This window comes from Daphnia pulicaria, chromosome 4 (assembly GCF_021234035.1).
Source record: "Daphnia pulicaria isolate SC F1-1A chromosome 4, SC_F0-13Bv2, whole genome shotgun sequence".
NCBI lineage: Eukaryota > Metazoa > Arthropoda > Branchiopoda > Diplostraca > Daphniidae > Daphnia > Daphnia pulicaria.
Window position 1 is genome coordinate 14,897,364 of NC_060916.1, and position 13,961 is coordinate 14,911,324.

Genomic DNA, 13,961 nt, shown 5'->3' on the forward strand with positions numbered 1-13,961 from the left:
TAAATATTCATTCAACGCACAAAATAATCACATATTCGTGATCCTCGTCGAATTTGTGGTAAAGTTCATGTTTTTGTTTGTACGTACGCGTACTTCCGGTTTTGAGAATTTTCCTGAACAATAGTTCAGGAAAATTCTCGATTTTGGCCAAAAATTGGATTTCGTTTAAATTACATCTTATCGACCCCAAATTTCACGGAGATCACGAAAATTGTGTTTATTTCGACGGTAGCTCAATGGATAAGGCGCTATCGCTTACTTCCGGTACACTTCCGGAAAATTTGCACAAAACTAGCATGTGAGCTTTGTTCCCTGTAATGCTCTCAAGACTTCAAGCTAGATTTAATCAAATTAAAGTACGCTGTTCTAGCTCAAGTTGTGTCACAAAACTAACTACGTTTTTGGGACTTTTCCGAGTTTCATAGGTGCCCAATAGATGGCAAGAGTCCTCGTTTTTCATGTAATGGCGGATTGTTGTGTTGTTAAAAGTTCCTATTTTTCCACGAAATTACTGATTAATTCATAAGTAAATTCAAGTTTATTTCTGTGTAACTTGTTTGATTTATCATCCTGTGTGTGTGTTTGATGCTTTGATCACATTTGAAATGAAACAAGAGGAAGGAACGCGAAAGGAAGCATCACCCTTCAAGTAGCGATCAACAACCCTTTCATAATCGACTTTCTGCTGATTGCATGATTTGCATCATCCAGTTAATACAGGTAAAAACCAATGATAGCCTCTTTTTTAAAAACCTCTTCTCATATTTAGTCAATATTCCTCATAATTAGCTGGATTTTCTATTGATCTTGGTAGATCACTAACTCCAGTGTGACTTGTATTGTTTTTTTCCGAGCATGTTTTTCTACAAATGTTGCATTGACAGACAAGTATTGTTTATCTTTCAGAAATTTTAAACTTCTATATTATATGTCATGAATTGTATTTTTGTCTTAGAGAAGGCTATGGGAAACATGAGCAAGCCCATGGGTAATCTTCAGGTTTATTGCAGCAACTTCGGAGAAGTCACAGGAAAAGATTCAGGGCACATACCAACATGTGTTGCATTGTTCTGATTGATTTACTCAAGTAGCAGGTAGCCATTTTCTTCAGCTTATTGCAATCAATGTTGGAATATTTATTGACATTTTTCCTTTAGATTTAACAACATGATTAACATGCCAAAGTTAGTTGGAATTCTAAAGACACTGATAACTACTGCTGCTGCCGCCTTACAGCCAAAGATAGAAAAATTACTCTCCTTCTTCCTCCTTCTTCAGACAATTGTAAGTTTTACTTTTTGTCATAACCCCCATACTTTCTGTCAATATATTAGATTTCATGTTGAAAAGTTAGCGAAATTCTAAAATAATAACTAACTAAATCATTTGAATGTTCTGTCACATCTTTCTTCACATAGGGACGAAATCTGTTGGAGTAGTCTACATCCTCACTTGACTCTTTCATCTTCTGGATAGCTTGGGAAACCTGATTAGTGTTATCAAGGTAACTTCATTTGTCATGTCAGTGAATGCAAGTGTTGTTATTAGTTTTGTTTTCTCCTTGATTTAGCCATTTTGATAATGACCGAAAGGATGCGGCCTACAGACTGTGAACATCAGACGGGATCAGACTTCAGCATCTCTACGAGCTACGACATAAACGTGCAGTGACATCCTACAAGTTCTACGCGGATCATCTATTGTTATTGTTGGTATGAGTGTTTTGTTAGTTAATCCGTTGGCTGCCACGCCTTTGTTTCCCCCATGTTAGCTCCTTAGCACGGGCCGCACTGTTTGGTCTCTTGGTCTTATGTGCCTTGGGATCGAACAGCTGCACCTGCCCCAGATTCGCCGAAAGGCCCTGTTAGGCAATGCACCATAGGGACTTCCCCCCTTGTCGATACGGTGAAGATTCTAGAGGTTGTGCATTCCATCTTCTCCTGTCACCGTGTCAGCCCGGACTTGTCAGCAATGGCAAGTCCCACCTTGGTCATAGATCCTTCAGACGTGGCGCGTAGAGAAGTAGAGAGCAACCTACGGGTTGTATGGCGTGGCAGCCAACGGGTTAACTTAAGTGTATGTGTGTATGTCATGTATGTATGTGTTGTAAAAAAAAGTGGTGGAATTGTGGGTGGAGGTGGGACAAATAAAGCACAATTCTATGTATTATTTTATAAAGTTCATTTATTTAACAACAAAACTATCGTAGGGCTCAAATGGCTAGTTATCACTGAATAACTTATGTTACACACAAGATAATTTAACACTACCCAGTTGAATTAAAGCTCGTAGTATCAACACAATAATGTACTTTCATCAATTTTGTTTTCATTATGTAGATTTACTACTCTGCGCTATTCTGTCCATGCACTTCTCCCTTTATCCCAGGATGGATTTCCTTGTCCTTTCTACTTCACTCACATATCCAGTAAACAAAACATATTCTACAAAATGACACCAGAAGAATAAAAACAATGTCTCAAAGCAGTCTTGTATGGTCTCAGCGTCTCACCATTCCTGCTCCATCGTTTCAGTCAAGAACCTAAATAAGAAAAAAGAAAAAAAATTATTACAAACAGACTTAATCAACCACACAATAAAAAAGCCACCTATTATGATTTACTATTAATGAGAATTACCAGGTTCTTAATACTTAAATGGGAAATGTGCTTCACATTCTTCATTCAAACTAGTTTACCCGTTTTAGCAAATAAAACAAAACATGTTGATAAAGTTGTCACAATAGGCTGGAGAAAATGGCGAGGATAGATGTAAAAATGTTGGCAACGACCACTGTGATTTACGATACTGGAAAATACTGAATTCTAACAATCGGGATTTAAAACTGAAGGGCGTCTCTGAAGCAGGCAGGAAAAGGATTTCGTAAGTCGTCAAAAATGTTCTACTACTTATCGCTGTCAGCATAGCAATGTGTTAACACACGTTCCATCGATGTCTTCTCTGGTACTTCATAGCTGCATGGACGAGATCTCAATTCGGATTAAAATGTTGGTCCCATGATACGACTTTCACGAACGTGACTACTGGTAACACAAGCAAAGATATTTTTACGAGATTGGCATCTCCTTCGATCTACTGACCAAAAAATTAACTGATCCTAAACAAGGACCAACATCATTACGAGTTGCTTTCCTCCTTCATAATCATAAGAATTCTAACTTGAAAAGACAACTTTCGCTGACGCAACGGGTGAGTCCTGCCCTAATGGCTTCTTTAATTGACGATGACCGCCGCACTTTTGAAAACTGCATGCAACAGGAGCTTGTTGAAGGCAGTACTGAGATCAGCAAGGCACGTTTGTGCAGTATTTCCTTCTAAAGCAACTCGGATCGTTTTTTCAAGACACCCTGACTGATGACATTACCTTAAGCTCGTCGAGCAGACTTCATTGCACGTCTCTTTTTGTCCTCCAATCTCAGGAAAGTCAACAGCTGCATTGTTAGGCTGTTAACGGGCATTCCATTGTTGATAATTTTGGAGGACAACGACGTGCCAGGTGGTTCAATATTCCGAGCAGTGTAGATGAAAATGTCCTCCGTTCAATAAATTGTGGGGGGCTTGCAGAACAAAGTCAGGAGTAACAGTACCCGATTCACCTGCTTGTCAGCGCCAGCAATTGTAATTACAGCAAGTGTCGTAACAACGACAGCAGAAGCCGTAACAGTTTCCCTAACAATGAAAAAATAAATAAATGGAAAGTTAAAACAAATTCAGTAAAATTCTTTCTCCTTACATAAAAGTCGGAGTGACGGCGGGGGAAGCAACCTCCACCGTGGAAGATGTAGCAGTTGTGGCGTTGTGCCATCCATTGAGGTCCAGGTCTTCTGGCCGGTTGGCAAAAGGAAGCATCTACGCCGTTATATGTTTTGAATGTCAGCTAGTTGAGGGTAAGAGAATCACTTGCGGAATCTGTACACTATATTATGACCTTCTGTTGTCAAAATTACCTGCATCAATGGTTTACCCTAGCTGCTGGCTATCCTACAGTTGGTGAATCGCCCATTTTGGACTAGACAAGAAAATGTTGGCCATTGATTGAGCTGAGATGATGTTTTCCAGCAACTAATTGCTAGGCCAGCATTGCAGTGTTGGTACCAGCCAACAGGACAATTGGACTCGTTGCACCCTGGTACTTGTTTGTTTTTCTGTAGCTGGCTGCAGCAGATAGGGCTTTGGTATGCAATCAAGTTGGCTCAAATTGGGCTGTCATCATAGGAAAGTTCACTTTACTTAAAATTTGATTTTCAATCTGTGGAGAATAGACATCATTAGTGATCACGCCAAAAATCTGCTACTTCAATTTGGAGAATAAATATAATGAACCCTAAAATTAGTTACACTGGTTCATTGCAAAATTACTTCATGTATGGGTGATGATTTATCATGGTCCAGCTATTAATCTGCATTGCTTAACATCAAACAAGTAACAAAAGCAGCTTGCAGAGAACTAGCGCCAACTCCACTGACAATAAGGGCAAACTTCTTTCTCTTTGTGTTTCCATATCTGTATGCAAGTCAATAAAATGTTCATTAGCTATGGATTCAGAATGAGATGACAATGTTTTCTATTACCTGGTGCTTTAGACTTGGATTTAAGTACATTCCTCTTCAGAGTCTTCCAGCTGAACATTGACTGCTTTGTTTCAAGCACATGTTGGCGACATACTCATGGGTATCACCGTGGTATCACAGATCCTACGATTGAACAATCGAAAAACAGTAGACAAAAGGCCTCCTTTGATCAAACATAATTGGTAAATACTCACTATAACTTTCCAATGGATGACACTTCTATAAAACAATATATTCTATATTGAGTTGGCACTTGGCAGTCTGACCATCTATCACATCTATGCAAAGGCTGAAGGACTCACTAGTCCATTATCAAACCGGTAGAGGCGCTGCAATACAAAGGCTGCGATTTTCTTAAAGCGTTTCAAGAAGCGTTGAATTTTCTTGTGGGTAGTTGTCTTTCTTTTTTCAATTTGCGAAAGACTGGCAGTTAATTATTTGCTGTAGTGGAGGCCACGACGCCAAAACTAGGAGCAATTAGCACAAGGTTGACGGGATCCGAAGCTGGACGCACCACAGCCTTGAAAACTTGAAATGTTTTAGCAAATATGATAATCAAACTTGCAAAGCGAGCGTGCTAAAATCATTGAAGAGACCGACAGAAAACGAGACGTACTTAAAATTCGGTATGGGGAGATTCAAGCCGGCGAATTTATTCTTGAAGATGCGATGGAAACCTTACATGCGGCCTTAATCCTGAGATCCTAACGTCAGGATAGATACTTTAATTCGTTTGCGGTCGGACGATTATGGTCTATTTGTTGCACTTAGTCACATACGGTCACATACTTAGATATTGCCGGATATCACTCGGCGCTTTTTTTTTTCCTTTTAACAGCTCTTCAGGTATTTCGAAACGTTTAAGTGACGTCGAAGTTCGTCCTTAAAAGAGCGCAATTTATTTCCGCTTCGCTTCTTCTTTCTCTTTTAAGTTTGCAGCTTCTGGGAGTTTGACAAATAACGCTATTCTGAGGCAAGGAACTTCCGCGACCCTGTGGCGATGTCAGGCCCAACGGACATACTTCTAGTGGAATTTAGTCAATTTACTCCATCATAGGCGCTAAATCCATGGAATCTGTTTTCGGTAATTTTTGTAAAAATAAACAAACAAACAAAACAAACAAGTGATACGGGTAAGTAAAAAATTCAACAAATATAAAAAATGATAAGACCTAAAATCAAATATCATCTTATGACCGACTTAGAAACCTAAAGGAAAACCAGAATCATCCGGATGGTAAAAGAGCCTCGGTTTTTGTCAAGAAATCGATTCCAATTGTTACGAGTATAATGTGTAAATTTACATAGCAACAACAGAAAAGGACAAGCATCCCTCTTAAATCCTACATCACCTACGGACTGTACTTTTTATTTATTTATCTGAAATCCAGCAGCGATAAAAGTTAGAACGGCAAACTGAAAATAACATGAGTGTTTTTCAACACAACGTTATTTTATATTAGATGATCGTCACCTTGAAGGATATCACATAATCAGTTGATCCCGACAGTGTCATACGTCGACAGCCTGTCAAAAAAATTTCCTTGTTTAGTTTTATCTTTCGTAAATTATTTATGGATACGCTATCTATATGTAAGGTACAGGCTTAGTATTTTGGGCACCTTGCGCCCATCTCGAGAACAACGGGCGTCCGGAGACCAGATCTCTGTTTCAGGCATTCCGACAAACAACTAAATTCGGTGTTGCTCCATTTTAGACAACATCAGTTTGAATGAAATGGAAATTCAACTTGATGGCAAAATTCCGCTGGGAGAAGGTGGCTACGGCTCAGTGTTTCCAGGAAACTATCAAGGCAGTAAAGTGGCAGTGAAAAGAGTTCTACTCATATTAGGTGCTAACGGTGCTAACCACGAAGAAAGCATTCTTAACCTTCAATTCCAAGACCATCCAAATATCGTCAAATGCTTCCACTATGAAACTGACGATAATTTCAAGTAAAGTTTTAATGTACAAAAATATAAGAATGTGTTAAACAAATTTGCTTGGGTTTCAGGTATTTTGCTTTGGAACTGTGCACCGCATCATTAGATCATATGTTTCTAGATGCTAATCATTCGCTGAAATACAGGGGACCTAAACTGCCACACTACATCACGGTTTTCTCCCAATTGGCTTCGGGCCTCGAATACATTCATTCAAATAATTTGATTCATGGAGACATCAAACCGGAAAATGTGCTCATCTCCGTCGATTCTACTAGTCAGGTGGTGACAATGAAATGGGCCGATTTCGGTCTGTCCAGATCCGTCAATGAACGTGGGACATTTACGATGAATAGCGGAATCAAAGGAACAAGAAACTGGTATGCCCCCGAGATAATGAAACTAATCAGTCAATTTCAGCAATCCGAAAAGCCCCTAGGTACCGTCAAAAGCGACGTGTTTGCTCAAGGCCTTGTCTTTGCATTTCTTCTGTTAGACGGGCACCATCTTTACGGTACAAACGAGTTAGAAGTTTGTATAAACATTGCGGCTAACAACCCAGTCAATATCAGCAGTAAGTTCATCAAGAATAAATTGATCAAAACTTCACAATAAGTAACACAACTATATTAATACTGCAGAGATTAGCCAATCCAATTACGCATTGGATCTTATCAGAAAAATGTTAGAATACGAACATGGCAATAGACTTTCATCCCGCGATGTTGTTATTCAACTAGAATCCATCAAAGAAAAGGTAATAATATTTTGACAGTTGACAGATAAAACTTTTGAGTTGTTATCTACAAATGGCATTGGATGAGTGTCGTGCGCGGTCGTACAAAATAATTCCAAAAAGGTTTTGACAAAAGGGGAGGCCGGGAGAAATTTTTACTTTTTACAATTGTGCCCTTTTCAACAACAGTTTCCTTTCTTTCTCACCTATCTTCGTACACAGGCCAATGGTACACTATAAAAGTATATACTAGTCAAAACCTTCTGTGGAAGTTATTCTTGCACGACGCTGTTAGTATTAACCTTAACATGAAGTAATAATTTCAAATCATTTTATGTGTTGCAGCTGGCCGAGAAAGAAGAAGAGTTGCGTCTACTTTGCAAAGAAACCAACATGGATTTAGACAAAATCGAATTATTAATGCAAGACGGGTTCGATGTCGATGGAAAAGACGAAGACGGATACAACGTACTGCATTTATTGTGTCGTGATAATTCAAGTAGAGAATTAATCGACGCTATAAAATTATTAATTCAATTCGGGATTGATGTCAATGGGAAAGACGAAAACGGAAACAACGCACTTCATTTATTGTGTAGATATAATTTTAGCCAAATGTTAACCGATGACATTGAATTATTAATCCAACTAGGGATCGATGTTAATTGGAAAGATGGAGGCGGAAGCAACGCACTTCATTTACTGTGTCGAAATAATTCAAGCGAAATATTACCCGATGCAATCGGAATATTAATCAAAGGCGGGATAGATGTCAATGGAAAAGACGCCAACGGAAACAACGCACTCCATTTATTGTGTCGTAATAATTCAAGCGAAAGATTAATTGACGCAATCAAAATACTTATTAAATTCGGGATCAATGTCAATGAAAAAGACGAAGAGAGAAGCAGCGCACTTCATCTATTGTGTCGATATAATTCAAGCGAAGTATTAATCAATGCAATCGGAATATTAATCCAAGGAGAGATTGATGTCAATGGAAAAGACGACAACGGTAACAACGCACTTCATTTATTATGTGCTAATAATTCAAGCGAAAAACTAATCGAAGCAATCAAATTGTTAATCCATCTCGGGATCAGTGTCAATGAAAAAGATCAAGAGGGAAGCAACGCACTCCACTTATTGTGTCTCAATAATTCAAGCCAAAAATTAATTAACGCAATGAAATTAGTTGCCCAATTCGGAATCAATGTTGATGAAAAAGACGATAAGGGAAGCAACGCACTCCATTTATTGTGTCTTAATAATTCAAACCAAAGATTAACCGACGCAATAAGTTTAATTATCCAATTAGGCATCGACGTCAATGGGAAGGACGAAAACGGAAGGAACGCACTCCATTTATTATGTGTTTACAATTCAAGCGAAAGATTAACCAACGCAATTAAATTATTAATCCAACTAGGGATCGATATCAATGGAAAAGATGAAGACGGAAGCAACGCACTCCATTTGTTGTGTCGTAATAATTCAAGCGAAAGATTGATTGACGCAATTCGATTATTAATCAAACTCGGGATTGATGTCAATGAAAAAGACGAAGATGGAAGCAACGCGCTTCATTTGTTGTGTCTTAATAATTCAAGCAAAAGATTAACCGACGCAATTAAATTATTAGTTCAACTAGGGATCGATATCAATTGCAAATATGAAGACGGAAGCAACGCACTTCATTTACTGTGTCTTAATAATTCAAGGAAAAGATTGATCGACGAACTAAACATTTTGATCCAACTAGGAATTGATATCAATGGGAAAAACCACTACGGAAGTAATGCACTTCATTTGCTGTGTCGTAACAATTCGAGCGAACGATTAATGGACGGAATCAAATTATTAATTCAATTTGGAATCGATGCCAACGAGAAAGATGAAGACGGAAACAACGCACTTCATTTACTGTGTCTAAATAATTCAAGCCAAAGATTAATTAACGCAATCAAATTACTAATCCAACTCGGAATCGATTTGAAAGAGAAAAACAACCACGGAAGCAATGCACTCCACTTTTTGTGTCGTAATAATTTGAGTAGAAGATTAATCGACGCAATCAAATTATTAATCCAACTCGGTATCGATTGGAATGAGAAAAACAACTACGGCAACAACGCGCTCCACACACTGTGTGTTTATAATTCAAGTGGGCGATTAATTGACGCAATCAAATTCTTAGCCCACTTCGGGGTCGATTTAAATGAGAAAAACAACTACGAAAACAATGCACTCCATTTACTGTGTCGTAATAATTCAACTGAAATATTACCCGATGCAATCATGTTATTGATTCAACTGGGGATTGATATCAACGCAAAGGACGAAGACGGAAGGAACGCACTTCATTTGTTATGTGCTTATAATTCAAGCGAAAGATTAATCGACGCCATCAAATTATTAATCCAACTCGGAATTGACGTTAAATCCAATGGCATCGATGCCCGAAATCTGTTGCAAGAAAACTTGACTTGTAATGAAAGGAAAGAAATCGTTGATGCCATCATCAAACTTTTCGACGATACAGATCTTGCCAGCCGGAAGATATGCCTCTTTTAAATAAATTTTCGATCAAATGACGACGAATGAATGTAAGAATTCGATGGTGGTATGGTAGTCAATTAAAACACATCAGTTAAACAAACAGCTGCAGGTTTTAAACGACCAAGAAAAACGATTAACATTTACATCAGCCTCTATCACGAAGTATACACACAAGACTGCACCCGAAAAAGAAATCAATTACAATAAATTTGTGTAGCATAAATAACTATGTGATGTCATGATTTTCTTTTCTTCGTCTTTTCAATTCAAAATAAATTAACTGGAAAATTGTACTGACTGAAAAGAGTTAGTTTATGTTAAAATAAGCAAAATAAAAGTTTCACGAATTGCTGTTTTACGATGAATTAATTATAATTGGTAAACGGACGACAACTTGCACAGAACTCGATTGCTGTTAGCTGACGGAGAAAGTTCGAGAAATATCAGAGTCATACAACGGCCATCTATTCTCAAAAACATTGAGTTGGTGTTTGATGTCTTAAACATCGATAATCAAAATCGGCTGCCTGATTGAAACGTTAAGGGACTAGCGAGAAATAGTTGAAACGAAAACTGCGTCCTAACTTGAATGCTGGGAAATATCGTCTGGCACCTCAATTTTAATTAGGGAGTCCCTGAGATGTGAATTGTGACCTCGTCCAGGTTAAACCTTCAGCTTATGTCCCACCATTATCAGAAAGATGCAAGAACCTCATCTCATTGGATTCGCGGTCCTCATCTCGTTTCCATCCTCGAAGTTTGACGTCAGCATTTGCCGCTTGCAAACAAATTCACCCGTGAACACGGAAAAAAGGAGAAAACTTTGAGAAAATGATTAAAAATTGATTTAAAATTTAAATTATAAAAACATGGTTTTGGGTTGTTCACCTTGGCTGAACAATATACGAATGAAATAGTATGTCAATGATCGTTCCCGACAAATGCCCCACGGCAGAAAAACAAAATCTAGATTCTTAGTCAATTAAAATAACGAAATATTATTTCAGTCTACCGAAAAAATTTGAATATTATTTTTCCCTTTCCGTTTGGCAAGGAAATCCGTGAAATTTCTCCGCAAGCAATTTGGAATTATTCGTATACTGACATCACGAAGAATCGATAAATTCATAAAAATTTCAATTTTAATTCGGCAATAAAAATAAAACACACCAAGAACTTGGTAACAAAAAGTTGAAAACTTGTTTCGTAAATAGCAAGGAGAGAGAGCATCCGCCGCTGTGTGTGTGTGCACTAATTGTTAATACAACATATGTTATAGTTATAATATACAATTTTAACAATGTCGGGTGGATACACTGGGATTCACCAGTTCCCAGCTCTAGCCAGGATATACGGATCTGAATCTAGCACAAATATCCCTCACATAATCGCATTTATCAAGGGGTTGCCCACATGATGCACCCGGCGGTATATCATGAGACGGACAACATTAGTTTTGGGGAGAAACGATGCGTTCATGATCACTGAGACAACTATTTGACTAGCCCGTATAGAGCGCAGCACCCAACTTATGTCACACACTTTCATTCAACACGACGGAACAAGGCAATTAACCCAATGACTGCGCAAATAAGGGCACCTTGCCCTTGATAATGATAATTATTATTTAGCGTCTACGACAAATTCAGTTGGTTGCTACACCTTCATGCTGGTTAGTCCGTGAACAATTTCCTCAATAAATCAAAAGTCGGTTAAAACTGTTGGATATTTCATACGCTTAGAAAATCCCGTCTGTATATATATGAAGGCATATTGAAACCCACGCACCTGTCATATTTTGCTTTAAGCATGCAACTGACTTAAAAAACTTCACAAAAAACTAAAATAAACTTTCACAGTAAAACAATTCGAGAAAATGGTTGAATCGAATAGATTTTACATTAAAAATACGGATGGTCCACGTAACGGTGAGTGCTTAAAGAGATTTCGATCGGAGGAGGATGAAGAAATCGCAATCAACATTCAACTAGGCCTATCTTCTATCATTTCGTCGTCGAAATGGAGGGCTTTTAAACAAGAAAGTTGTCGAAAACATGAACTGGCCAGAAAAACCGAGCAGATAATGAAATTATTTCCAACAGTATTTGTCTCTTCACTAATGAAGCAAAGGGTCAAGAAGAAAAATAACCAACATACTTTACTATCGATTCAGGGAAATGGAATTGAACATTCAACAGTCAACACTTACTACTTGTTGATGAGTGATGACAAATGAGAGTTTAATTGTGTCTCACCCCTGCAAATAGTTGTGGGCATACCATGGAATCAGCTTATAGATGTGTGAGCGGGCAGTATATTCCTGGAGATGAAAAGTTAATTAAAACAATTGGAATTTTCAGCTAATCTTCAAATTAGAAGTAGAGCAACAAACTCACCTTGTGAAGAAATTATATCACTCAACTGCTGTCTCCAAACAAATAAATATGTTGGAATATGTATCTGCATAAATTGAGAAAGCAATTTGAAAACAACCAGGGACCGAAAAATGTAATGCTAGATTAAATGTCAAAACTTTTAAAAGGTAATCTAGCATTTAATTTATTAACTAGTTTGTAATAATTTTGTTTGAAAGATGACTGTTTGGTTGGTAACAGAACAGTGGTAACAGTTTCCATGGTAATGTTTCCTGTAACTTTCAAATAGAGCTGACAATGGAAACTTGTAGCTGCTTACAAGTTTGGTGCAAAGATTTCTACTTTATATCAGCTAATAAAGTAATCACCTTTCATTTTAATTACATCCATACTGCAATCCAAATTTGCAAATAGTTTCTGTGAGACTTCACAGCACAGCCATTTTTAGATCTTGTGCTTGCTGGACTTGAAAAGAGAACTTTGGCAAGCAATGTTGCCGTTTGACAAATAATTTGCATTGTAAAACAATTTTTCTTGCTTATTTTCTATTTTTCTATGCAGTCTGTTATCCTCCTTAAACTTCTTACTATTTAAATAGGAATTTGATTAGTGAAATTGTTTTCTGTTTCTTTTGTTGACTGGCATTCCCAGCAGGTAGTTCGAACTGCCGATACAAAAGAAAAAAACTTAGTTACAGGAAAATGTGTGTAAAAAAAAATTAAAGCTAGATCTAATACTCATTGTAAATTTCCAATCTTCAATTTGCTTCATGGTTTTATACAAAAAACCAGCAGTCTGCCTTTAAATAGATGGAAAGTACCATTTAATAGAAAATGGCTCTAATCTGTGTATGAAAATGAAGCCTACCATATGGAATAAGAGGCTACAAAGTTCAAGCAAAACTGGAAGGTCAACCCTTTGAGCTGTGCATAAAACCAACTTGTAAGGATGGTAAATAAAGACAAATTAAGACAAATTAAACAAATTTACCAATTGAGGTAGTAGGGCAGGGCTTCATAACAGAAGAATAATACAAGTTTTCAAAATCGATTGCAATATCCATTATCCACATTTTGTTTTTCCTACGTAGACGTAAATTGTTGATTGGAGTAACAATCTAAATTATTTCAATTTTGAATTTGAAATTCAGAACTACAAAGTACACGCTGCTCTGTGCTCAAACCATTTTTTCTCTCTGGTTCACACATTCTCTTGTCAGTTGTCACTACAACTACACAGTACACACAGCTGATTCAATCCAAGCTTTCCTATTGGACGACGCGCATCGCGCCTTATCACGTGACGACATAACAATTATGTACTCGTTGATTTTTACCCTTTCACTATTTCAGTCACGTTATAATCAATATTTCTTAATCAACTTTATTGTTTTTTGCAAAAAAATAAACGCCATAACGATGTGAAAATAGGAAGAAAAAAGGTGTAAGCCTTGAACGCTAGGGGGCTTCAAGTTTGATGAATAGGGTCGTTGCATGAAATTTCGATTTGTTTTAAACATACTTCATGAGAATCAGTTTTTCACGCTGATTCTCATGGTATTTTTTAAATATTTTTAAAATGAACCTAGCTTTGTGTATTTCTAGTTCAAAGTTCAAATAAGCGCCTCCCATTTCAAAACTGGGTCTCAGCCATTTTTGATGGGCGGTGCTGAATTTGTGATGAATTTGTAGACGACGCTCACCAAAATCACCCTTTTCGTACTGCCTAAGGCTGAATACAACCCTCTTTCGCCCT

General features: G+C 37.5%; 1 protein-coding gene and 3 long non-coding RNA genes across 4 annotated transcripts; 2 read left to right on the forward strand and 2 right to left on the reverse strand.

The window, feature by feature from the left end:
* The first annotated feature begins 136 nt into the window (after window positions 1-136).
* On the forward strand, window positions 137-1,282 carry LOC124338402. The gene is made up of 4 exons (XR_006917792.1): window positions 137-720; window positions 815-888; window positions 956-1,094; window positions 1,158-1,282. It is a non-coding gene; the product is annotated as an uncharacterized LOC124338402 (long non-coding RNA).
* Window positions 1,283-2,164: 882 nt separating this feature from the next.
* Window positions 2,165-4,780, reverse strand: LOC124338379. The gene is made up of 6 exons (XR_006917758.1): window positions 4,594-4,780; window positions 4,381-4,525; window positions 3,969-4,270; window positions 3,755-3,898; window positions 3,386-3,690; window positions 2,165-2,542 (listed from the first exon to the last, which is right to left on the reverse strand). It is a non-coding gene; the product is annotated as an uncharacterized LOC124338379 (long non-coding RNA).
* A 1,550-nt stretch (window positions 4,781-6,330) lies between these two features.
* On the forward strand, window positions 6,331-7,308 carry LOC124338319 (serine/threonine-protein kinase/endoribonuclease IRE2-like). Its single transcript, XM_046792455.1, has 3 exons — window positions 6,331-6,548; window positions 6,608-7,110; window positions 7,178-7,308. The coding sequence occupies exons 1-3, from the start codon at window positions 6,331-6,333 to the stop codon at window positions 7,306-7,308; spliced, it is 852 nt and encodes a 283-aa protein (XP_046648411.1).
* A 4,663-nt stretch (window positions 7,309-11,971) lies between these two features.
* On the reverse strand, window positions 11,972-13,430 carry LOC124338376. Its single transcript, XR_006917755.1, has 6 exons — window positions 13,197-13,430; window positions 13,074-13,129; window positions 12,944-13,005; window positions 12,575-12,870; window positions 12,228-12,291; window positions 11,972-12,151 (listed from the first exon to the last, which is right to left on the reverse strand). It is a non-coding gene; the product is annotated as an uncharacterized LOC124338376 (long non-coding RNA).
* Between the last annotated feature and the right edge of the window lie 531 nt (window positions 13,431-13,961).

Coding starts and splice junctions, on each gene's coding strand:
- LOC124338319 (XM_046792455.1), top strand. CDS start 6,331: ATGGAAATTCAACTTGATGGCAAAATTCCGCTGGGAGAAGGTGGCTAC. Junction 6,549..6,607: donor GAAACTGACGATAATTTCAA/GTAAAGTTTTAA, acceptor CTTGGGTTTCAG/GTATTTTGCTTTGGAACTGT. Junction 7,111..7,177: donor CAACCCAGTCAATATCAGCA/GTAAGTTCATCA, acceptor TTAATACTGCAG/AGATTAGCCAATCCAATTAC.